This window comes from Sander vitreus, chromosome 17 (genome assembly GCF_031162955.1).
Source record: "Sander vitreus isolate 19-12246 chromosome 17, sanVit1, whole genome shotgun sequence".
In the NCBI taxonomy this organism is placed as follows: Eukaryota; Metazoa; Chordata; class Actinopteri; order Perciformes; family Percidae; genus Sander; species Sander vitreus.
Window position 1 is genome coordinate 21014933 of NC_135871.1, and position 25577 is coordinate 21040509.

The 25577-nt window shown below is 40.0% G+C and overlaps 1 protein-coding gene across 1 annotated transcript in view; it reads right to left on the reverse strand.

Annotated features, from left to right (window-relative positions):
* Positions 1 to 303: 303 nt before the first annotated feature.
* LOC144532828 (ryanodine receptor 2-like) overlaps positions 304 to 25577 on the reverse strand; it is a 68931-nt gene continuing 43657 nt past the window's right edge. The window contains 30 exon segments of the mRNA XM_078273765.1: positions 304 to 399; positions 1493 to 1544; positions 2667 to 2767; positions 4659 to 4723; positions 4990 to 5146; positions 6261 to 6395; positions 6677 to 6823; positions 7177 to 7237; positions 8073 to 8209; positions 9248 to 9290; positions 9508 to 9638; positions 9818 to 10024; positions 10660 to 10752; positions 10871 to 11015; positions 11345 to 11415; positions 11554 to 11716; positions 11750 to 12848; positions 12959 to 13040; positions 13679 to 13783; positions 13891 to 14019; positions 14237 to 14325; positions 14619 to 14699; positions 15006 to 15079; positions 15247 to 15323; positions 16020 to 16099; positions 16425 to 16524; positions 17907 to 17966; positions 18152 to 18203; positions 20564 to 20684; positions 25415 to 25515. Of these exon segments, the coding sequence (XP_078129891.1) occupies positions 304 to 399; positions 1493 to 1544; positions 2667 to 2767; positions 4659 to 4723; positions 4990 to 5146; positions 6261 to 6395; positions 6677 to 6823; positions 7177 to 7237; positions 8073 to 8209; positions 9248 to 9290; positions 9508 to 9638; positions 9818 to 10024; positions 10660 to 10752; positions 10871 to 11015; positions 11345 to 11415; positions 11554 to 11716; positions 11750 to 12848; positions 12959 to 13040; positions 13679 to 13783; positions 13891 to 14019; positions 14237 to 14325; positions 14619 to 14699; positions 15006 to 15079; positions 15247 to 15323; positions 16020 to 16099; positions 16425 to 16524; positions 17907 to 17966; positions 18152 to 18203; positions 20564 to 20684; positions 25415 to 25515 (4054 nt within the window).

The following is a 25577-nucleotide window of genomic DNA, read 5'->3' on the forward strand; positions in this document are numbered from 1 at the left end:
AGTAAACTGTCACATTACTCTCAATACTTTTGTTGTGGACTTAAGAAATGAGACTTCCAAAACAAACAGCACATTCATTTCTGAACATAAACAAATGGTCGTCATTCTTAAGTTTCCAAAGAATTTAATCATCATAATTTAGAAATACTGATGTGCATAAATATTAAGGATATATACTTTGTGGGAAAAACAATAGTGCACACACACGATTCCAAGGTAATTTAGTGAGTCCAAGGGCATCAATCAAGATGGCTTCAGTGTGATACCATTATCTAGCAGACTTTAGATCTCTCAGATTTCCTTTCATCCCAGTTGATCCTCGTATTGCTTACGGAAACAGTCTCCCACAGGGAAGAATTCCCAGCAACGCTCCTGGTACATTTTCCACACATAGGATTCCTGGACAACAGACAACAGAGTGGTAATATATCTTAAATTCATTAACTATGCCAACTGATGCAACTAACACTTCTTTTCATTAGATGTTAGTAGAATTGATTAGTTGTTTGGTCTATAAAATAGCAGAAAATTGTAAAAATATTCCCAAAGCCCAAAATGACGTCCTCAAATGTCTTGTTTTGTCCATAACTCAAAGATAACTCAAACGCATCCATTCTTTAGCAAAATATTATTCTAAACAGTGTCTACAAAGAATTGTAAGTTCTTCAAACATTTGTCTGGCCCGATGGAGAAACATTTACCACATTCCACCAAGCAGCTCCCTCTTTAACCTACACCTGAGAAAAACACCACACTGAAAGAAAACAAACAGTATAACTAGGAATGAGTCCCAGAATCCAACTCCATTTGGAAATAGCACCCAATTGTCCAAATGTTTCAGGCTGATAAAAATAAGAAACATTTTCTTTCATTTATTAATTCTGCAGCATCCCATTCAACATGCATTCTGGGCCACAAAGATAAAACCAAATTATTTCAAATAACAATAGAGGTATTATTATTTTGTATTACACTGTGCAGCATTTACACTGTCCTCATCTATTGGGATGTACATCTCTTTTATAGATTTAAGTTACCTTAAGAGAAAGTTGCAGCTCTTTAAAAACGCAGTGAAACTGAATTTTTACCCTGCTGATTTACAGTGGAGTACTCCTTTTTGCAAAAAAGTAAATTTATATAAATGTATAGCTTAATACTGCATTCGTTTACAAGTAAAATTATGAATTATAATCATTAAGGGGTGGCCTGGCATGTATTATCATAAAATGTGCGTGTCAGGACTGATAGGGCTTTTGAGAGAGAGAATGAATACAGATTATGTCTTAGTTGAAAAGGTTACACTACAGCTTTGTAATTGGGATGGCATAAAATAGAATAAATAGGTCAATGAGACATGGAGGGACTGTTGTGGAAGGATATATTAAGGAATGTGACATTTGGCAATGACAGTAGAATTGTTTAGAAGCTTTAAAAGTGCACACATTGTTCTTACTTCGATTTGATCAAGCAATAAAACAGATAACTATTATACCTGCCCCGTGTGTTCAGTTTCATCCTTGTTGATAAGGTACATCAGAAAAAATCTGTAAAGATACAGAAGAGGAATTAATGTACAGTAGTCACTCACATACCTCACACACAAAGTTGTAGCATTAAAATAGGAGTTTGTGCAAAAGTCCAGGGATTGTGGGGTTAAGGAAACAGTTGTTAGATATTTCAAGTGTAAATTCAACTACCATCTGTATTTTGACAATCTGGTTAAACATTTACTTTAATGCTTGTAAAGATTTGATGATTGACAAGAAGAATGAAGCAATTCATTGTGATGGTTTAGTCTGTAGACCTTTATCAGGTAACTCTAAAATGTCGCAACGACCACCATACATACATAGACATGAGCATAGAAGAGTCCATCAGTGACAGGATGCAAACACATCGAGGAATCCATACTAATTAGGTTCAATAAGCTCTTGCCAATGGCAATTACTGATGTGGCAACAGTGCACAGTGCAACAACACCTTCCAAACACCATTCCAAATTTCTAACCATCAACGTAGTGGAAAAAGTGTTCATTAACTCAGTGACCAACCGTGCATCCACACAGGTGATGTACGCTGCTAGTGTTTATATTTGTATGGCGGTGGAGCTTCTTGACATTTTAGGCCAACGGATCAAAAACGTCTACAGAGTTTGGTCCTAAACACCTGTTACTAAGACTGTGAGGTGTGCAACACACCGTCCTCGTCTTATACACAACCTTTTCTCCGTTGCTATTGTAGCTGACTGGGAACCCGCAGCCGTACCTCAACGGCATACGGCTAAAAGATTCCAGATGGAACTTGTGCTTGTCAACTGTGGTTTCGCATTACATGCATCAATGTACAACCGTGTATTCTGCATGCAGCTGCATGCACCGAAACACAACCCCTGTACCGTGACCGTTTGGTACGAATACATAACCTGTTACAGCCCTAATTGAGGAGGTATAATTTCTTTTCATGTCATGTTTTGTTTCTTATAAAGGTTTAGTGATGGTGGAGCATGCAAAATGTGTATACTTCGCTACATCTGTGAAAGTTGACATCACAAATGTCTGCCTTTTATTGACAACATATCAAGTTGTAAGTTTTAATATTTGTAAAATTATTAGGTCGAGACATTGGCAACCCAAGGCGTGAAAGTAGTGAGCATTAAATCAACTCACAGGTAGTTGGCCAAGTTGTGCTCCTGTAGAGTGTGAATCTCAAAGCCATGAGGGACCGTATCAAAGTATTCACTTCCTATTCCACATATAAAACATTTGGTCTGCAGGAGGAGAGATACAAGACATGTAATGATTTAAACAGGCTTGGGCAAACATGATGTTCTCTCGAGTGTATTAGAAAAAAATAAAATCCAAACTTCAAGATCAGAGGCCTTTTAGTTCTCTGTGATTCAAGAGTTGCATTTAGTCTGTTAGCACAACAATATGACACATTTTAAGTTGTTTCTTTTTACAAAGACACTCAAAGGATGCCCAAAAAAGGCAAAAGACTATAAATAAGAGCAACTTAATACTCTCATGATTACTCTTTTCATAAGACACAGAGGGGCATATTTGCCAAGAGATGTTAAATGTCTGGGAAAAGCAGCTGTGAAATGGTGGCACTATCTTAATTGTTTTTTAAGACATACACAGTGGTAAACTATAAAGAGACGTAAAAGCAAACATTCATAACAAAAAAACAACAATACTACTATATACTAAGTATAATACTGCTCAATACAGCCAGTTGAGGTGGTTCGGGCATCTGGTAAGGATGCCCCCTGGGCGCCTCCCTAGGGAGGTGTTCCAGGCACGTCCAGCTGGGAGGAGGCCTCGGGGGAGACCCAGGACTAGGTGGAGGGATTATATCTCTAACCTGGCCTGGGAACGCCTCGGGATCCCCCAGTCGGAGCTGGTTAATGTGGCCCGGGAAAGGGAAGTTTGGGGTCCCCTGCTGGAGCTGCTACCCCCGCGACCCGACCCCGGATAAGCGGATGAAGATGGATGGATGGAATACTGCTCATAATCACAGCCCGCTTGCTTCTGTGAAAACCTTTCTCAATCTGTTTTGCAGTCGACTGCACAACAGCTCTCTGCTATTTTTCATGTAACACATTTTTTCCATGTGAATGTACAATGACAGATACTGACTATTGTGTCTTTGCCACTCAAGTGGAAGTGACCATGACAACTATGCATTCAGTAATGTCACATGTGCACCATTTATATTTAGAGGGTAGCTCACCACTGTTTGTCAGACCCTCTATGCTACCTTGTTGCCTCAGTGGTCCAACCTTTGATTACCTGGCTGCCTCTCCTGGACCTTTGGACTTGTTTGCCTGTTTTGACTACATACCTGTTGCTGATCGTAAGCCTGCTAATACAGTCTCTTGTAACCTCACTTGTCCTACCTGCAGAGAGTGCTTTGGAAGGTTCTGTTTACACCTGTTGCAGCCTTTAGAGGCATACCACTAAGGGATATATGCACTGTGGCTACCTGGTGAATAAAGCTACAGCCTCATCCTCCAACAAAACACGTTACTGGTTACTCTGGTTCAGCAACTCTTGAGTATTGCAATTTGTGGAATCATAATGAAGAAGAAAAGCATCTTCATTTGTATTCTACTGCATTGAGCCTTCACGTACTAAGCTCCAAAAACAGGTATCTCTCTCTAACAACACTTGTGTTTGCATGCAAGCAGTGTGACAAGCGTGAAACAAGCTTTAGAGACTGAAAGTTCTCAGCATAGTAGTATAGCACAGTACTATTCCATGTGTGCCAATTGCATTGAATACCAGGGATTTTTTTTTTCTCTTGAAGATTGAATTTACTGTCATTATTATTCACTAATTATTCAGGAGGAAGAGATAATGATATTGTCTCATTAAGGCCAATGGTACGATCATTACCTGTGACACACAACAGTTGAATCTACTTAATCTTGTACACAGTCATCTCGTCACAAGCACTTACATTACAACTGACCTGAAGCTTACTTGGCTACTGACTGAGTATTTGTCCTTCAAAAGTCTTTGTATCTAAATCTGATACATTGTATATTGTACAACCTCAAAAATTACTACATATCAGTAGTGTGCTTGTCTGTGTTCAAATGTGTGTGCATACAAGAGAGAGTTTGTGGGTGTGTGATAGAAAGTGTCAAATCTCACCTCCATATCCTCTTTCACCTGCTCCTGCTGGTCACGAAGTTCCCCAAAGGCATCAATTATCAAGCCTGAAAGAAAAGAACACAATTGTGTGTGTCTGTGTATCTGTTTGTGCACAAGTATGCATGTGCACGGCTGTGCCCGTTTCTTTATGACAGATGTCAGTGAAACTTAAGGACTCGGCAGAATAAACAGATAATTTGTTATTTTTCCAACTCCACATGAAACAAATGTTGTAGTCAAACAAGGGGAATAAAATGTATTTGTGTGTCTTGGTAAAAACATGTTAATGCTGAGCTCTATTTGAAAGACAAATTTGATGTGTATGACTCACCCTGGATGATGGCTAGGAGGATGACAATGACGAAGAAGAAAAATGTGATGTCGAAGACGATGCGTTCCACCTCAAACTCATCTCCAGCAGGGTCATCGATCTCATCACCAATGCCCCCGCCTGCACGCACTCCCACATACATGTGGAACATGTAGCACTGACAGAAAATACATTTTCATTTATTGTATACTGTACTATGCTTTCCACATTATATGAGGACACTTTTCTAGTCATCAGCCAGCCATTTTCCCAGTCTGCTGTTTGACAATTAGTATAAGGTGGTATAAGGTAAGGGGAGAAAATGTAAAGTGCCTAAGAGGAACTAGAGTATTGTTTCTCCAAACTCCAAGGATAACACTGTACATTAAAAATTCAAGCTGCAAAACAAAATGAAAATGTATTCCATTCATGTTCATGCCTGTCTCCATGCTTTTGGGAAGGAATTTAAAAGTTTCAACCAGGCAACATTTTCATACAATTTTACAGAATAGTAGGTTTTTAAATCAACATTCTTTGCCTCAGACTGTATTTGCCCACAAATAGTACATGTAAGAGTATGAGGCAAGAAAAATTAACATTCTAGTTGTCTAGCAAGGACTATACTGTGCTTCTGAGTGCCAAGGATGATATTTTCCATAAGTAACTTAAACAAAAACAAAATAAAATTGAAACTGTTCAGAACGAGATTTAACAGTAAAAAGTGAGATTTGGCTTGTCTTCGGATACATATTTTTGCAATTTTGCATTGTATTTGTTTAAATCGTTGTGGTGTTGTAATGATGGAAAGGGATTGCAAAACACTGTTGCTAAAGTGCTGCAAAATTCCAGCATAATCAATAACACAGTGAGTATGATTTAATGTAATATCCCCTGCCTCCTATAATAGTAGGGTTTTATTGAAATGCTATCACTATCCATCCGCCTGCTTATGTGAGTGACAGTCGAGTCCACATTAGAATTGAGCAGGCAGTGAGCTGTTAATGTTGTCAATAGCCAAACAAAGAGCTATGCTGAGGCTTGAGGGACTGTTTTCTATCCATGTGTCCATCATTTTATGGAAAAATAGTGGAAGCAATAAGAGGCTGTTCTAACTTGGGATCACTGGCAGAATCCTACTCTAACGCTCTCAATCAGAGGAGGTAGAAAATGAAGTGTGTTGCTGTGTTTGTGTTAGAAAGATAAACATAGAGAGGAAAGATGGATACGTGGAGAAAGACTGCTGTGTGTGTGTGTGTGTGTGTGTGTGTGTGAATATTGCACATTAAACTCACAGTAAGCATATCATTGCACTTCATGTCTCTGGTGTCCTTGTCGTCACTCTTGTTGTAAAACTTCCTGAAGAAGTTGAAGGCCACAACAGTGTAGAGATACACCACAACCGCCAACAGGCCCACCGTAAGGACCAACTGACAGACACACACATTATTACACAGGGATAGACAGAGGCAGATGGGCTTTAATACACTTCTTCATCTTAGAAAAGCCCAAATATAACCTGACAGCTTGAAAGCAAACATCACATGCATGCAAACTGCACATATGAGCACACATTAACACAGATGGATAGAGAATTAAAGACAGACCGACACACACACACACACACACACACACACACACACACACACACACACACACACACACGCACACACACACACACACACACACACACACACACACACACACACACCTGTTTCCCATTGTGTGTGACAGACGATAGAATCGTACGAAGTGTCTTAAAGCCCATGGCTATGTCCAAAAGGTGGGCAGCAAAGAAGAAGTTGTTATAATGACCCAGAATCGACATGGCCATGTACCAGGCCAGGTACAAGAAGGACTGTGAGAACAAACACACACAAGGACATACACACATAAAAACAGGCAATATAGATTATAGATAGAGAGACAAATGTGTATTTTAGATAAGGCAGAATCACAGGATATTACCACCGTCACATCTGTGCAGTTGTATCAAACAAAATCTTAGCACAGTAGAACAAGAGATTAAACAAATGAGGGATAAGTCATAAAATATCAGATGTGTTTAACACACACTGCTCTGTCATATTACATTGTCTGTTAACATAAAGTGCAGGAAGTGACACCTTTATCTTGGCTTCGTAGGAACAAGAGGGCACACACAAACAAACTAAGCAGATGCCATAAAATATTAGACACAGCTGAACTTACATTGTCAGTGCACACAACTCCTAGTTTCCAGACCTGGTACTTCACGTCAATACAGTTGAATCTGAAATAAATAGCATCATCACACAGACACATGACGGCAAGAACCTAGAAAATAAAGCCAAAATGTCCATCGCTAAATTCAGACCCTTGTGCTACAGTGTCTTTTCTAAAAGAGCCTGTGTGTTATGTGGCTTCATTTCAGAATGTCCTGTTCGTCCTCAAGGACAACATAATGTTCTAGGACCTTCTTATGTCTGGCCACCCCTGTTATGTAACACACACATACACAAAAACACATACACAGTATTATTGAAATGGTTATTTAAAATGGCGAAGACTTTTAATAAGGACAGCAGCAATCCAAACGTCTTAGAATGTTGTTTTAAGATGTAATTAACAAGGCCAAGATTGGATAAAGCTAACCAAAATGTTCATCAGAAGGGTCATTTAGACCCCTATTCACCTCTACAATAAAATGCATTAAAGAAAGAGCTGTGTCAATTTCCTTATTTGAACTTTTTTCTTTTATATCAATACCAGGTTGCCTGTATGCAAACATACTCTCAGCTATTCTCCAGAGAAGGATGTCACATTGCTATCATCATTGCAGGCTGGTATGTGTACTGCATACTCTTAACTGTCAAAGGCCAGAATTATTTTTTATTTATAACAATTATGTAAAACTTGATATGAAAAGCTTGTCCTTTAATGTGTTACATATGACAAACAGAAATAAGAAGAAAAAAAACTGTTTAAAATGCTATTCTATTAAACAATTCCCATTTTTTTGTGAAACTGAAACTGCATACAATGCAATATAAATGACAGACTAGATAGCTGCAGTTTCCCACAGATCTTTTTAAGAATGCAAGATGGCAAGGACTTTTTCTACTCACAGAGCACTCCAGGCAGTCTCTCTCTTAAGCCTCCTCCTTTCTTTTCTCTCAGAGCTGAAGTCTAATGCGGCTTGGTCCAGACCTAGGAGTTCACTTATCTTCTCACAGCCATAAAAGTCACCATACTTATCCATCACCTGACAGGGCAAAAATACAGGTTTACATAAAACAGTTGTCTCTTCTGTGCATTTTCATCTGAATAAAGAATGACAGGAGAAAGCAAGAGGTAAGAGGCTGAATTATTCTGCACAGTAAGTGCCATAAGATGGCAGCTTAGTTCTGCTGACAAGATGACGGTACTGCTTATGATAGCTACTGAACAAAAAAGTAAGGATTTTTTTTTTTAAACTTGTGTTGCAGATATATGATTTGTAGGGACATAGTGGTTGTGCCTTCCACAGTGGCACGTTGGTTGTGTAAATTATACATTTGTTCCGTTTTATTTTTAATGGGTGCATTTTTTACTCTTTACCTTCCTGCTAAAATGTGTATGTACAGTGAACCTTTGCTAGTAAATATTTACTTAATTCCTATGACAGATGCAGAGTTCATCCTTGTTGTGATGTTGTGGCTCTAAGAAACTTTATGTCACTTGACCAACCAAAGTCTAGTTTTATTACAGAGCCATTTTTCATCTACACCCTCCAAAAAAAGTGGATTAGCGGAAGCACTTGAAGGCGTTTTATTATCTATTTTACTGCAGGCTAATGCAGTATTAAATGCAATGAGGCAGTGCTAGACGTACTGTATATAGACCAAGTGGCCACTCCAGTGGCAAAAAGCTGAAGCCCATGCTGAAGTGTCACCAATTATTTTCCTACAGTATATTATCTACAATTTAGTTGAAAATTCTCGCAGTGCACTAAATGTTCTTAAAAAAGAAGACCAGAAATGAGTTTGTTAAAGCAAAAAATTATATTCATAATACAAGAGGCGATCCAAATGAGAAAGCTAAGTGTTGCCCCGTCTCTGGAGACAATAAAATCGTTTTGGTTAGTGACGGGAATAATTACACCTGCCATTAAATGGCTCATTACATTGCAGTTAGTTTCTTAATGAACTGTCACTGAGTGAAATATGTGCACAATTACATACATTCATAAGCACATTAAGAATAGAATGTTTAATATTTTTCGCTGTGCAAAATCAAAACTGCAGTACCCTGAAGACCTTACCTTCCTCTTCACAAATTTATCCCAATAATTACTTGGAAATGATCTGTAAAGACAAACAAATAGTTTTAACAAATAGTTTAAAATTTAAATTAAAAACATATTTACAACTGAAACATCACTGTAAGTAAAACATTTCTGTACTGTACAACTTGTAACATTACTATAAAATAGTACAAACAGCGAGTTTCTCAAACTTAAAGTACAAAACATGTTTAATGTTAATATCATAGCCTAGCTGATTTATGTAGCTGTGAACATACGGTGCGTTAATGACCAGTCGGTCCCATTGCCCTTTGATGTCCTCCTCAGCGGGCTGCTCTGTGACATACAGCCCATCAAACTCCAGCCTTCTTGCCACTTCCTTCTCACGTTTAAAGATCACCAATGGTAACTGCCAATCAAATGCACTACAGTGATTACTTGACGTGTTGAGATGCCTATCTTTGTTAGCAATGTGCTTAATTGTCAATACTTCTGTGGTTTTAAAATATACTTTAGGTCTATATGATGGAGAAATACTGATTCAAACTAGTGAAAGGGGCTCAAAAATATGTGCTCGAGCCAGTCTACCTTGAGGCAGTAGTACCCGATAATACAACAGAAGGAAATGATTGTGTGAGCTACAGCCAGGAATCGGAGCGACGGCTCCATGTAACCACTGCTCTCCTCCAGCACAAAATAATCTCTGCCCTGTTTGTCAGCAGCAGAGTCCAGATCCTCACTGTTACCAGACGTGACCAATCCTTCCTCTTCTTGTGATGCAGGCAAGGATGCTACCTGGGTAGACCGTAAGAGAGAGTGACTTCACCAAAGACAAACAAGTATACTTTTTTTGACAAAATATGAGAAACACAGTTTATTAATTGCAATACAATTCGAAAGCACCAAACTAAAGCATACAATAGATCATAGAGTTAGATCAGCTCCTATCCGCCACAGTCTCTGGTGAATTGTTATACAGGCTCTGGTGAAAATACTCTAATACAGATAAAAGTTCTGCTTCCAAAATTCTACCTAGGTAAAAGTACAAAAGTATTAATACTTTTACTTCAATTATCGTTGTTATGCAGAAAAATGGACCACACATACATTATTGGATTATTATTACTGATGCATTCTTATGTACATAGCATTGTATTATTCAGAATGGTTCAGGTGCTGCTAATTTTGACTGATTAGTAGTTCATAACATATTAATTGTGATGATCCCATGTTTTGTATGTAAAATTCTCTAGAGTAACTAGTGACTCGGCTGTAAGATAAATGTAATGTAATGTAAATGTATTGAAGTTAAAGTGCAATATTTCTCTCTGAAATGTAGGGGAGTCGAAGTACTTAAGTACATGTACTTAATTACTTTCCAAATTTAATACCACTGCAAATGTAATTTAGAATTTCTCTCACAAGCAAACTCTCACCTTGTAGAAGAGGAGGATGAAGTTGATTGCAAAGGTGACAAACAGAGCCAGTAAGCGCATATTATAAAAATTCCTTGCAAAGTAATTCTGGAAAAAAGGGGGAAAAACATTCAGATGTTTTGTACATAATTTATGCCTGTGCATGCAAATTGATGTACCTGTAAGCGTGCATCTGTGTTGGTATGTGTATGTATTTATATATTACCAGCAGGCTCTTGTTATGAGTGCTTATCATCTCCCAGAAGGCAGAGTTTTGGCTCTCTGGTTCCTCTGCCTTATTAGAGCATGTCTTGGCTTTCCATTCTGCATCTGCTTTCTCTTTTCCAGTTTTCTTCTCAGATTCCTTCCCTCTACAATACAAACAGTCCAATCACAAATAAAGGGAAGGTCAAAGATCTGAGGTGATGAAATTAACCTTGTACTTCTTAATGACTTCAAGTTGTTTTTTGATGAAGTGTGATATCAACATCACAGTGCTTAATTTGACAATGTAGTTTTTATTGGTTTTAGACACACCATGCACTACTACCTAGTGCACTATAATGTAATGCAATGCTTATGTATTGCATTACATGTAAGTATTTTTTTTTCTACATTAACTGATTCAGCATCTAATACTTAAGTTGTTATGAAGAAGTTAAATAATCCCTCTTTGAGGATTTAATGGGGACGCACTCACTTTGCGTCGTTTAATTCAGGCATTGTCTCATCTTCTGTTTTTCCCTCTGTGGCGGTGGGGGCCTTAAGTTGCTGTCAGCAAAATTCATGTGGAAATCAAAAATGTATATAAATCAGTAAAAGTATCAAAGCAATATAAAAATTAACAAAATGATGCTGAACAAAACTTTGGACATTGTCTCATATCCAAAGATACAAATGAATCCATACCGTCTCCTGATGCTTCTCAGACAAATCAGCGATGGCAATTGTTTTGGAGGTTGTGTTGAACAGGTCAGTCAGACTAGGGGCAAGGTCTCGTGTTATAACTCGGTATTGACCTTCCTCCTTCTTCACTTTGAGGCCGAATATGTCTGACAGTACATCCACCTCCCTGGGGGAGGTCCCAGCTGCCACATGCCCAAACTCCATCAATTCTCTCTGGGAGGAGAAACTGGCAGAGTACTTCCTCAGCCGATCCACACCACTTGGCACCTCCATGACCTCATCAAGAGTTGGCTCAAGGATACCACTGAGCAAGTCCGATATACTCATCATTTTGGCTCCCTCTATGAGCCCACCACTAACAAAGACTATGTAAAGCACGTATAAGATGCTGCGAATAACAACACAAATACACCGGACCTGAGCCATAAAAATGAATGCAAGGAAGAACACGGCCGACATGAGGATATCCTTCAGGGTCATCTTCATCAATGTCTTAAGGTTTTTGACAGAAAGTAGAGATATCAGCAATAACAACCAATGATACATGAAAAACATTCCTTTGTTGTTCAGAGCTTCTTCTTCACACTTTCTCCTTTCCTCTCCCTCTTTGTCAGCATATCTCTCTCCAGTGGCAGAGCCAGATATCCGGGCTGCTAGTTGCATCTCAAAGATGGTATCCTCACAGAAATTGACAAACATCTCCATTTTCTCCTTTTCTCCACCCTCATTGACCACATCAAAAACAAACTGCCTCTTGGACTCTTTGACCTGAGGCTTCTCCCATTGTGTGCGGCTGGATTCACTGATCTCAAAGTAGACACGTTCAATGCGCTTCCCACTGCCAAGGATCTCAATACGTCCTAGGTAGGGCTGGAAGTAAGTCAAGACACACTCTGCCAGTTCCAAGAATGTCCTAAGTCTTAAATCGTTGGGCATGTGTTCGGACAAATTGGTGAGGAGAACAGCAATGCTGAAGCTGATGTCTTTGGCTGGCTCATGGAAGCGATCCACAAAGGCCTCAAAATCCACAATTTCACTATCGTCGGTTTTAACGCAGGAGAGGAGGAACTGAATCTCGGCTTGGGAAAAATGCTTGCAAATCTCCATGGCTTTCTGGAAGTCCTTCCTAGAGATGCAGCCCTTATGATCAGGGTCGTACTCTCTAAAGGCATCTGAGGAGGTGAGGTCTTTAAGTTTGAGAAACATGTCAAAAAACTTGAGGATCATCTCCACATTGCCTGATGATTCCACTAACATATCCACCATCTGCTTTCCAATAGTTCCATTAACAACATTACCTGCAGGGAAGAGAGACGAGCAGATCAAAATAATGTTGATGTTGATTAATAATAACTGTTAAACCATTTATATTGATAAATTGTGAAGAAAAAAAAATAGAATAACTTGCCTTCTAACATGGAAAGCAAAAAAACAACCATGTCCTTTTGTAAATCCATAAGCTCTTTCAGAAGCTCAATTTGCCTTGAATCCTGTTTACAAGAAAATATATTTACAGTTACATTTTTAGTAAATAGTAGCAAAGTTACTTCATATTTTAGACTTTTACATATTTACCAGATACACTACCAGAAGAAGTTTACAATGCTTGCAACAACAGATAAACCGTAAATGTTTTGTATTAACATGAGGACTAAAGTGAGGACTCTGGGGTAAAAACCCTACAGTATACTATCACCTAGACCAGTGGTTCTCAGCCTTTTCGAGTCGCCACCCACTAGAATAAACAGGTTGGTGTGGAGTTTTATTTTGAGATAAATCCTAAAGATTGCTGTTTCCAATGTCCTATCTAATGGACGGCCTCTGAGCAAGGCAAAGGTCCTAAAAGATACATGTTTGTGTTTGCTTTCATGTTCTTTCTGTTTTCTTGTGTGAACATAAATAAATATGTGAAACAGCACACTCTGTAACACTGTCACAAACAATGTTAATGCTATTTAGTTTTTTACTCCGCAACCATCTGGCAACCCATGGAAATCATTTTGCGACCCCCTTGGGGTCGGGACCTCCGGTTTGAGAACCCTGACCTAGAGTATCATTATTCTTATGATTCAATAGAATTTTAGAGGGAAATAAGCTTATCAAATGTCAGTGGACCAATGTGCTATACCTGCGAGAGCTTCATCTGCATGTGGGCAAAGACATAGAGGAATCCCACTACAGCGTCCCACAGACGACTGTGAGCTAGACTCTGTTGGTTCCCAGTACATGGGCCCTGTATGAACACTGATAATGTGAGCTGCATCGTTTTAAGAAATAAATCAACGTTCTGACAAATATATGTTCAGTAGGAACTTAAAGAATCATACATGAAACACTGACCTGTATGTACTCAGTGAGTGTGTTGAAGACTTGTTTGGCCACTTTTATGGCCTTGGAGAAGATCTGTTGTCCATGTACATCAATGACTTCCTTCCCCGAGTAGTACCAGTAGAAGTCACTGATTGACTCCTATAGTGGGTGGCACAGAAAAATGTATTTGTGGTTCATGAGCTTGAATTAACCATTAGTTTAAAGACATGATGAACCTGCCTTTACACAGTAGCCAAATACATGTTTACAGAAATCATGAAACCATTATGGTCCTAAAAATATTTTTGGACAATAACTGGAACAGCTGTATACTAGTTTGGTTTGGTTAGTTAGTCCAGCATCACTGTAGGCTTACCTGTACTCTCAGTAAATAGTCCACAGTGGTTATTATGATGTTGACAGTGGTGTTGTTGCCTGTTTGTGTTCTCAAGTAATTCTGGAAATCTAAGACATGAAGGAAGTAAGAGCATGCTGAATAGAATGTGAAAAGAGCATTGCAAAGAAATTCATCCTGTGCAGACATTGTAATTAGACAATGGACGTCAACTAGAGCAAAGCTAATGTTTTTGCAGCAATTATGAATCAGTGCTAAGCTCTTATTACCATCATTTTAAAGTGGCTTTGAGGTAAAAAAAAAACAAACAACAAACCCTGTATGTGGTCCTTTTTTTATAGACAATATAATATATGTGAACTTTGTGACAGTGTGTAAGTGGATACAGCATAGGCCAAATAACCTGAGTTGTGTCCTTCACAGAGCAGCTGTAGAAAACGGAATAGGTCACAAGTTATGTCTTTGTCAGGCATCACCTTCTCTCCTGAGAAAAAGATAGGGCAAGAAATAAAAGGATGAAGGGCAAGGAATGAAGTAATACTGTAGGAAATAGAGGACAGAATGAATGACAGTACGGAGAATTTTTAAAGGGGTAAGAAAACAGAAAAACAGTCCACAATGAAGGCAGACAGCTGTTAATAATAATGATGACTGAGAAAGGCAGAGAAAAAAAATAGGATTTTGGAGTGTGAATTTAGAGTATTTTCAAGTCCAAGGATCTCACAGCAGGCTCTTCTGCTCTGACATGGCTTCACCAGAAACTGATTTTATTTCCATATGAATACAGTACCTGAGCTCTCGTCCATGGCCATGCCTAATCCTTCTGCTTTGTTCTGCCTCTCAAATGCATTCAGATCTAGAACACTGGATAGCAGAAAACCGTGCACGCACGCACGCACGCACGCACATACACACACACAGAGATAAAAAAAAAAAAAAGCTTTTACACTCTTAGAATTTTCATCCATCAGCACATGAAGTCTGAAAGCCTTTGTGACATTTGACAGGAGAATTTTCCTACAGACACTCACCTACATGACTGCATAAGTCCAGCCATGCTCTGAAAGAAGCAAACGTCTTGCTTCTCTTTCAGATAATCCAGCATTTTCTATCAAACAAAAGCATCAAAGACAAGGTTGGATGAATGTGGGAGGATCTCATCTGAAGCAAATATTAACTAAAAAAATGTTTTTACTACTGCCAGCTTTTCTGCAGTGTCTCTGCAGCATCATGTTCATAAGAAGACAGAATATGAAAGCAATATGGTCTGTAAAGGGAAAACCTGTACATGTATAAATACTAATGTAGAAATATAATTAATTATAGTTATTCATAATGACATGAAAACATCCATCTCTATTCATTACAAATACCGTGTTTATTAAGCAGTTGCTACAACAGCAGCCCACATTTCCACAGTCCACAACTGTTTACTGTATACCATATTTTACAGCTTTACTTTTCTATTTACTGATAAGTTACTAATTAATATACTTTTTAATATACAGAATGATTGTGCTTATATTTCACATTTCTTCTCCTGAATGAAATTAATCTAGCAATCCAATCTAGCTGCTGTAATAACCTTATTTCTTAGTGTCACAACTCTAATCTTAACTCTTCTTTCTTTCACCTGTGTTAATTTTAATAATGTTTTGTTTCGTGATATTAAAGTCTTTAGTCCCTGCCCGAGATGTAGACATGGCCAATGTCAGATACTTGTGAATATACAAACCTATTCTGGGGATCCCAAGACAAACAAGTTGTATGATTTGAGGAGGACACACAAATGCAGCATTGATACCTGTTGAACAGTGGCATTCCCTCCATTGAGAACAGCAATACCCAGCTTCAATGTAGGAGCAATCATGGAGACCATGGCACCTGATGGGAAATTGATCACAATCACAGGATGTACAGTACCAACTCAAATGAAAAATAAACTGTTTCAGATCACGATGCTCATTTTAAAAAGAGGCAAAGCACAAAGAAATGATTTACTTTATGCTCAACTACTGAGACCAGGAGTCAGCTCCTCTTTGGTTCAGTATTCAGCAAATATAAAGTATCTTGCTTATGATTGGCTCATCTAAAGCAAATACTTGCTAAAAAAGAATGCCCCTCCACTAAGCAACAGACTAACCTAAATACAAGTAATTTATTGAAATTAGTATTATGAATCATTTATCAGTATTTAATATTTCCCTACCTTTGCTGGCACTGATGGTTTGTAGGACCATCTCAGAAGCTCCACGACGATGCAGCCTGGCCTGCTGGTACACTAACTTCTGTTTCTTCATCTCCTTCTCCTGAGCCACAGAAAGGTCAATTCACTACTGTATCTACTCTCTCTCTCTCTATATATATATATATATATATATATATATATATATATATATATATATATATATATATATATATATATATATATATATATAATTGTCAAATAATTTGTTAAATTGAATATAACTTAAATGCCAATTATATATTATTAATTTACCCCGAAGGGGTAGAACCCTATTGTTTTTGTCCCGGTTTATTATTATTTGTTGTCTTCCGCCGCGTCTCAAATTGCTGTGAGCTGGAATGAGCTAGAAACACGAAACTTGGCCCAATGCATTAGGTTCCCAAGAAATATGAGCCTGTAATTAAGGTTTAAAAAAGGCCACGCCCCTCACAAGGAAGTCCAATTGACTCAATGTGCTTTAAGAATTACATCATATTACAACATGACGTTAAAAAGAATATTTCTATAGATAAATTGAGTATTGACATGCACAAACTTGAATACACACCGTTTAATCATAACTTGGGGGTGAGTACTGGTGTATGTGGACGTTGCCTATTTAGCATTATATGCTTAATTATGCTTTTTGTCAAGTTGCTGTAGCCTTGAACGAGCTAGAGTCATGAAAGTTGTCACCATAACTAGAAATGATGTGCTTGTGCTTTGCATAAAATATGATGCCATTTGGCCTGATTGTGACGCTATAACTTAAGGCCCAAAGTTAAAACTTTAAAAGGCCACACCCCTCACACCATGAGTCCAATTAACTTGAAATTTCTCACACAAGTCCAGCTCAATTTGCTCTACAAAAAAGCCTCTTTGACCATAAACTTGACTTTTGTCAAGTTTGAGTCTATCAATACCAGAATTGGTATACAGCGTTGTGGAAGACACATTTCTACTATAAATGAGCAAGATTGGTCAAAAACCATGGCCACCATCATTCAAAACACATAGCAAAGGGCGGGGCTTAGTAGGGAATCGCCATAACTCAAGGTCTTCTCAACGTAGACATCCAACACAAAGACCTGAACGTGCGTACCAATCTTTGTTCAAATCCGATTAAGGGGGGTGAAATGGCAGGACTTATATTGCTGCATCCATTACACGAGTGTGCTGGGTCTCACCCCTTTTTCTACAGAGTTAAGCCATCTGAAGTGACTTTGCTCAGCTTTGTGAAGCTTGAAACCTGCTCAATGCTGCTTGCAGCTTTAACTTTGGCGACTGGGCTGCTTCCTTCCGTTGGCCGGGAAAGGGTTTGAACCCAAAATTGGCGCTTGTGGCTATATTTTGTATTATTATTGCAAAAGAAAATATTAAAGATGAAAAAAGTCAAGCCAATTACAATACTGTAAGCAAGAAACACTTAAAATCTATTTCAAAAATAAGAGCCCATTCCCTCACTTCAAAGCTTTCCACCTCCTGTTCTTCATCATCATCGTCGTCATCCTCTCTGTGGCAGCTCTTGGAGATCAAACATTCAACGCAGGGTGGTGATAAAAAAAAAAAAGGGTTAGAAAATAAATCAATTATATATTGCATGTGACATGCCCAAAGACATGAGAGCAAAAAAAAGAAATGCATTATTTGAACACATTACCAACAAATATTTAGGTACTACTAATAGGATCATCCTCATGTTCTCTTACCTTGGCCATAATAGCAGCATAGGACGTATAGAGACCGTCATTTCCAAGCTTACTGTGATCAGGGAAGACAAATTAGATATTATTCTCTGCAGAATATCATGAGAATATCCCAGAGATACCTCAATGGGATTGGTCGACCAAAACATGTCATGACTAAAAAGAGAACCTACAAAGAATTGAAAGATATTGTAGATTTCAGTAAATCATGATCCCTGTGGAGGCTGGGGGCATTGAACCCGAGTGGACAATGTTCAAAGTTTCCATTGCTGAAGCTGCGGTGAGGAGCTGTGGTCTTAGGGTCTTAGGTGCCTCAAGGGGCGGTAACCCACGAACACTGTGGTGGACACCGGTGGTCAGGGAAGCCGTCCGACTGAAGAAGGAGTCTTTCTGGGATATGTTATCCCAGACGACTCCGGAGGCAGTTGCAAGGTACCGAAGGGCCCGAAGAGCTGCAGCCTCTGCCGTGAAAGAGGCAAAGCAGCGTGTGTGGGAGAAGTTTGGAGAAGACATGGAGAAGGACTTTCGGTCGGCACCAAGGTACTTCTGGAAAACCGTTCGCCACCTCAGGAGGGGGAAGCGGGGAACCATCCAAGCTGTGTACAGTAAGGATGGGACGCTGTTGACCTCAACTGAGGAGGTAATAGGGCGGTGGAAGGAGCACTTTGAGGAACTCCTAAATCCGACTAATACGCCCTCTATGGTAGAGGCAGAGCTGGAGGATGAGGGGGATTGGCATCAATTTCCCTGGTGGAGGTTGCTGAGGTAGTTAAACAACTCCACAGTGGCAAAGCCCCAGGAATTGATGAGATCCGTCCAGAAATGCTTAAAGCTCTGGGTGTGGAGGGGTTGTCTTGGTTGACACGCCTCTTCAACATTGCGTGGAAGTCTGGGGACGGTGCCTAAGGAGTGGCAGACCCGGGGTGGTGGTTCCCCTTTTTAAAAAAGGGGGACCAGAGGGTGTGTGCCAATTACAGGGTATCACACTTCTCAGCCTCCCGGTAAAGTCTACTCCAAGGTGCTGGAAAGGAGGGTTCGGTCGATAGTCGAATCTCAGGTTGAAGAGGAACAATGCGGATTCCGTCCCTGGTCGTGGAACAACGGACCAGATCTTTACTCTCGCAAGGATCCTGGAGGGAGCCTGGGAGTATGCCCAACCAGTCTACATGTGTTTTGTGGATCTGGAGAAGGCGTATGACCGGGTGCCCCGGGAGATACTGTGGGAGGTGCTGCGGGAGTACGGGGTGAGGGGGTCCCTTCTCAGGGCCATCCAATCTCTGTACGACCAAAGCGAGAGCTGTGTCCGGGTTCTCGGAAGTAAGTCGGACTCGTTTCAGGTGAGAGTTGGCCTCCGCCAGGGCTGCGCTTTGTCACCAATCCTGTTTGTAGTATTTATGGACAGGATATCGAGGCGTAGTCGGGGTGGAGAGGGGTTGCAGTTCGGTGGGCTGGGGATCTCGTCGCTGCTTTTTGCAGATGATGTGGTCCTGATGGCATCATCGGCCTGTGACCTTCAGCACTCACTGGATCGGTTCGCAGCCGAGTGTGAAGCGGCTGGGATGAGGATCAGCACCTCTAAATCGGAGGCCATGGTTCTCAGCAGGAAACCGATGGAGTGCCTTCTCCAGGTAGGGAATGAGTCCTTACCCCAAGTGAAGGAGTTCAAGTACCTTGGGGTCTTGTTCGCGAGTGAGGGGACAATGGAGCGGGAGATTGGTCGGAGAATCGGCACAGCAGGTGCGGTATTACATTCAATTTATCGCACCGTTGTAATGAAAAGAGAGCTGAGCCAGAAGGCAAAGCTCTCAATCTACCGGTCAGTTTTTGTTCCTACCCTCACCTATGGTCATGAAGGCTGGGTCATGACCGAAAGAACAAGATCCAGGGTACAAGCGGCCGAAATGGGTTTCCTCAGGAGGGTAGCTGGCGTCTCCCTTAGAGATAGGGTGAGAAGCTCAGTTATCCGTGAGGAGCTCGGAGTAGAGCCGCTGCTCCTTTGCGTCGAAAGGAGCCAGTTGAGGTGGTTCGGGCATCTGGTAAGGATGCCACCTGGGCGCCTCCCTAGGGAGGTGTTCCAGGCACGTCCAGCTGGGAGGAGGCCTCGGGGGAGACCCAGGACTAGGTGGAGGGATTATATCTCTAACCTGGCCTGGGAACGCCTCGGGATCCCCCAGTCGGAGCTGGTTAATATGGCCCGGGAAAGGGAAGTTTGGGGTCCTCTGCTGGAGCTGCTACCCCCGCGACCCGACCCCGGATAAGCGGATGAAGATGGATGGATGGATGGATGATTCTGATGAGTCTAATATTGACATTCTTGGTGATGGGTTGGACCAGTAGAACAGGGTTTTAACTGCATGTTATGTTTTAGAATGCACACACACACACACACACACACACACACACACACACCCCTACCTCATTTCCATCAGGGCGCTTCGACTGAAGAGTGTAATGAGTTGTAGGAGGGGATCGATTGGTTGGGCCCCTTCTTCCACCTTCTTTTCTCCCTCTCTGACACCTCCACACAGCTCCATCACTCCTCCGCTCTGCAGTCCAGAGAAAGAGTAAAGCCACTAGTGTGTGCTGTCAAATAATGTCAAACACTGGCCATCCACAGCCTCTGGTGGCTGACTTACTCTCTTGCAAACACACAATATACAATATACACAAACATACATAACAGGATCATGTTTACATGCACAGAGAAGACAAAACTATATTTATTTGGAACTTCTGTTAAATATACACATACTCCAAAAGCCTTGATGTTTTAACTTTTTCAATACAAATGTTTAAAGCGTTAACATAAAAAATAATGTATGCACAATGTCAAATCACAACTGTCTACTTGACCACAGTGAAATATTTAAGGGACAGCATCAGGAAGTGTGCCCTACAGGCAGAACTTACTCAATCTTGTATGTACTAATTCTAAACAGGGTTTAAGAATGTAGTGTGTTTACACTGAAAACACAACTAAATGAAGTAAATTTGAATATGCTTATTCAATTTACTTGGGAGTGAAAATTGCGCATGGTGGTGAGACGGCTCTAATATTAGAAAAGTCAAAAAGTACTACTCTTTATCATGTTTTCTGCCCTTTTTTCCTATCTTCTCTTTCTTGTCTCCTCCATCTCTCTCTCTCAACAAGACACTACTTTATATTACCCTCCCCTTACTCCTTAACGTTTGATAAAAGCTAATGTAACAAGGAATGGGGGAGCATGTCTGAGATTTGTGTCCAGTTAAGAGAGGTAGAATTTTTTTCCACCTAAAACATCTTAAGACTGACATTACCGTTTTACAAGAGACCCATTTAATTACTAAAGACCATCACAGATTAAAAGACTCATGGGTTGGCCAAACCTTTCACTCCCACTTTAGTAGCAGGGCAAGGGGCACGGCCCTTTTAATACATAAGAAGGTCAAATTTTTCCCAACTGAAGTCATTGCTGACCCTCAAGGCCGCTTCATCATAGTTTCTGGTTCTCTCAATAATGATGTTGCTCTCGTCAATCTCTACACACCTAACTGGGTAGATGAATCATTCGTTGCAAAAATGATCTCAGTCCTGCCTGACCTGAACTCCCACCATTTCATTTTGGGAGGTGACCTCAACTGTGCAATAGATCCACTATTCGACAAATCCTGCCCTAAAAGGAACCCTCCTTCCAAAATGGTAGTATTGACCCATGGCGTGTTCTTTTCCCTGACAAAAAACAATATTTCCTTCTACTCTCACATCCACAAAACATTTTCTAGGATTGTTTTTTTTCCTATCTGCTGTAAATAGCATAGAATACTCCACTATTGTAATATCTGATCATGCTCCGTTGTTGCTTGACCTCTCCTTCACACTTCTACAGAAAACACGTCCCCCATGGAGATTGAACTGCCATCGTTAAATGATGATATATTCAGTGAAACAATCTCAAAAGCTATTGATGGTTTCCTTATATCGAACAACTCTGACTTCATATCCCCATCTCTACTTTGGGAGACTCTGAAGGTAGTTGTCCGAGGAGAGATTATATCGTACTCTGCGAGGCAGTCAAATTGAAAAAACAAGAACAAGAAAAGCTTATGGAAAGAATAAGAGACATGAACAGCAAACATGCAAAGACTCAATCTCCTGAATTGGACAAAATTAGACAAAATCTCCAGATGAATTACAATTTACTCTCAACCCAAGAGTCAAAAAGTTATTGTTACGATCACGCAGATTGGTTTTTGAGTATGGTGAGAAGGCAGGACAAATTAAACAAATAAAAACCCACTCTGGTGAACTTACAGTGATCCTATCAGTCATTAATGATACCTTTATAACCTTTTATTCAAAGTTGTACATCTCACAATCTCCCCCTGATAACGAACAGATGATGTGATTTCTTGATAACCTGGAATTTCCATCTATACCTGCTACTCAGGTCAGCGAGAAGGATTGTCCCCTAAAGCCTAGTGAAATAGCAGACTCAATTAAACTAATGCAAAGCAGCAGGGCCCCTGGTCCGGACGGTTATCCAATAGAGTTCTACAAAAGATGAATTGATAAATTGGCCCCTCTCCTTTTAAAAATGTTTGACGACTCTCTGGAACAGGGGACCCTGCCCCAGACTGTCAACCGAGGCCACGATTACTTTAATACTAAAAACTGGCAAAGACGACTCAGATTGCAACTCTTACCGCCCAATTTCTTTTTTAAATGCAGACTATAAAATTCTAGCTAAGGCATTAGCTATCTGGCTTGAACAGGTGCTGCGTAACATTATCTCACCCGAACAAACCGGGTTCATGAAAAACTTCCACTCCTTCTCTAACATCCGTATGCTTCTCAATATTATTTTCTCTTCACCATCCGATGAGACACCACAGGTGGTGGTCTCTTTGGAGGCTGAGAAAGCTTTTGATAGGGTGGAGTGGGGGTACCTCTTCAAGGTTTTTAATAGATTCTGAATCGGCCCCAAGCTTATTTCCTGGATCACTCTCTTGTATTCTTCACCAAGGGCCTCCATAAACACTAATGGGATGAGGTTCCAATATTTCACCCTTGGCAGAGGATCCCATCAGGGGTGTCCTCTGAGTCCGTTGTAGTTTGCAGTGGCTATTGAGCCTTTATCTATTGCACTTAAATCTGCCAACTTTAATCAAGGAATTCTTAGATTTGATACACAACATCACCTTTCATTATATGCGGATGATTTATTATGTTTTACGCGGAACTAGAGAGATGGAATGTCATATATCCATTGCAGGTAGGGTAAATTGTATTAAAATGTACCTCTTCCAAAGCTTGCCACTCTTTTTTACCTGAATCTTTTTTCCATGTGATAAACAAGCTTATTTCCTCTTTCATATGGAAAGACCCCCAGGATCAGATGAGAATATTTACAGAGACATAGATCCATAGGTGAATTGGGTCTTCCTAATCTAAAAATGTACTATTGGGTGGCTAATATACACAATGACTCTATGGATCAAGGAGCCAACACTGAGTTGGTGTGAGTTTGAGGCTAAATCTTTCCCTGCTACTTTACGTTTGGCTCTGCTCTCATCTAGTATTCCCATCCAACCATCAAAATGTTCTCATGACCCAGTGAATATTTCAACTTTAAGAATCTGGTCTCAATTTAGATTTGCTTTTGGACTCCGAGAGCAGAATACCCACAGCCCTGTCCACAATAACCATCGCTCATAGGTGCCACATGTCACCAGCTAAATTGACAGATGAACATTGGGCTTGTACTCGTCTTTAGGGTTATTGGACAGCTATTTTTAACCACCTGTCTAGGGCTTTGAACATTGTGTTGACTCCATGTACAGACACTATTATTTTTGGAGTATTACCAGGCCATCGATTGTTAGGGAGGAAAATAAGGGATGCTATTGCCTTTGCATCCTTATTAGCACATAGAAGGATATTGTTGGAGCGGAAGTCACCATTTGCCCCCAAAGCTTCTTTATGGCTTAAAGACCTCATGATATTCCCATTTGGAAGTAAATCTGTTTCATCGGATTTTGAATGTAAAGAGCTATTGAATGACTGAATGATTACATTTCTTATTAATCTTTTTCTTTTTTTACCTTTTATATTTTATTTATTTACATTTCATTTCTTCTTTCTTATGTATGTACCTGCATAAATATGTACATATGTGCGTACATGTGGCCTACATATTCATCTAATTTCATGAGAGTACAAAAACTAATTCTGCTGTTTTACTTGATGCAAACTTTATGTGGGACTTGGGGTTGGGGTTAAAATGTAAAAAAATAAGCAACTTGCTTGTTTATAGCAACATTTCCTGTGAAATCAATACAACCATATACAAAAATACGACTGTTGGAGAGTATCTTGTATCATTTACTATCAGTACAAAATGGTAAAGCCAGTGTTTCCCACACATAGACTAATTTGTGGCGGTGACGCTATTTAATACATAGCATTTCATTTCACTGCTCTCCGTCTCTCTGTCATTCACACGTCTCTCTCACATAGGCCACACACACACACACACACACACACACACACACACACACACACACACACACAGCCCCTCTCCTCTGCGCACACAGCGTCTGGCTCCATGAAAACAAAGACGGCTGGCGAAATTCACAAGTTCACGAAAGGTTGGTATCTCGTGAACACCTTTACACAATCACATATTAAAAAGTGCTATAAAAATATTTTATATTCTGAATACAATGTTGTCAGTGTGTTAATGTTGAAGTCCCGACCCGACTCTTACCAAACAAGCGATTGCTCCTGCTTTAGAAAGTTAACTAGTCGCAAGTTTGTAAAATGCAGTTGGGTTGTCGAGGTCAAAACACTATATGTAGCAGCTGTGAATCAAATAAACTTATTATAAATGATGTTATGTCATTTTATTACTCTTACACTGAATGTTTGCTGCTTCAATTCAGATGAGTATTGAAAAGTATTTTCCCCGACTGAAAAAGGCACGTGTTGAGGATGAGGACCAGCCTGAACCGGAGGTATCAGTCTGAAACAGAGCTGAACAGTCTGACCAGTGTAATTAGTTATGTTATTAATTTGTTTACAATATTTTCAGGCTTCAACCAGTACTGCTCAAGCAGAAAGACAGGGAGAGAAAGAGATAGATCTGTTAGGCATTGAAGAAAGAGTAGGAGAGGAGGACAGCATCAGAACAGCGTGTCCTCCTCAGTTTTTGATACTTGATTGTTACGGAAAATAAGTATTTGTTACAGAATTGTTTTTATTCTACTAAAAATGGCTTGCTTTTCCACTCACAGCCAAATCCTCCACAAGCTTCTCCTCAAAGCTGTGGTCCTCAGCTGATATCCAGGATTTATTGTAGCCTTGGAGGAACAGGTTGACAGCTCTGTGCCTGGGGAGGAAGAGGAAAGGGTAAAGAGACAACAAGAGATTACCATTTGCATACACACATGC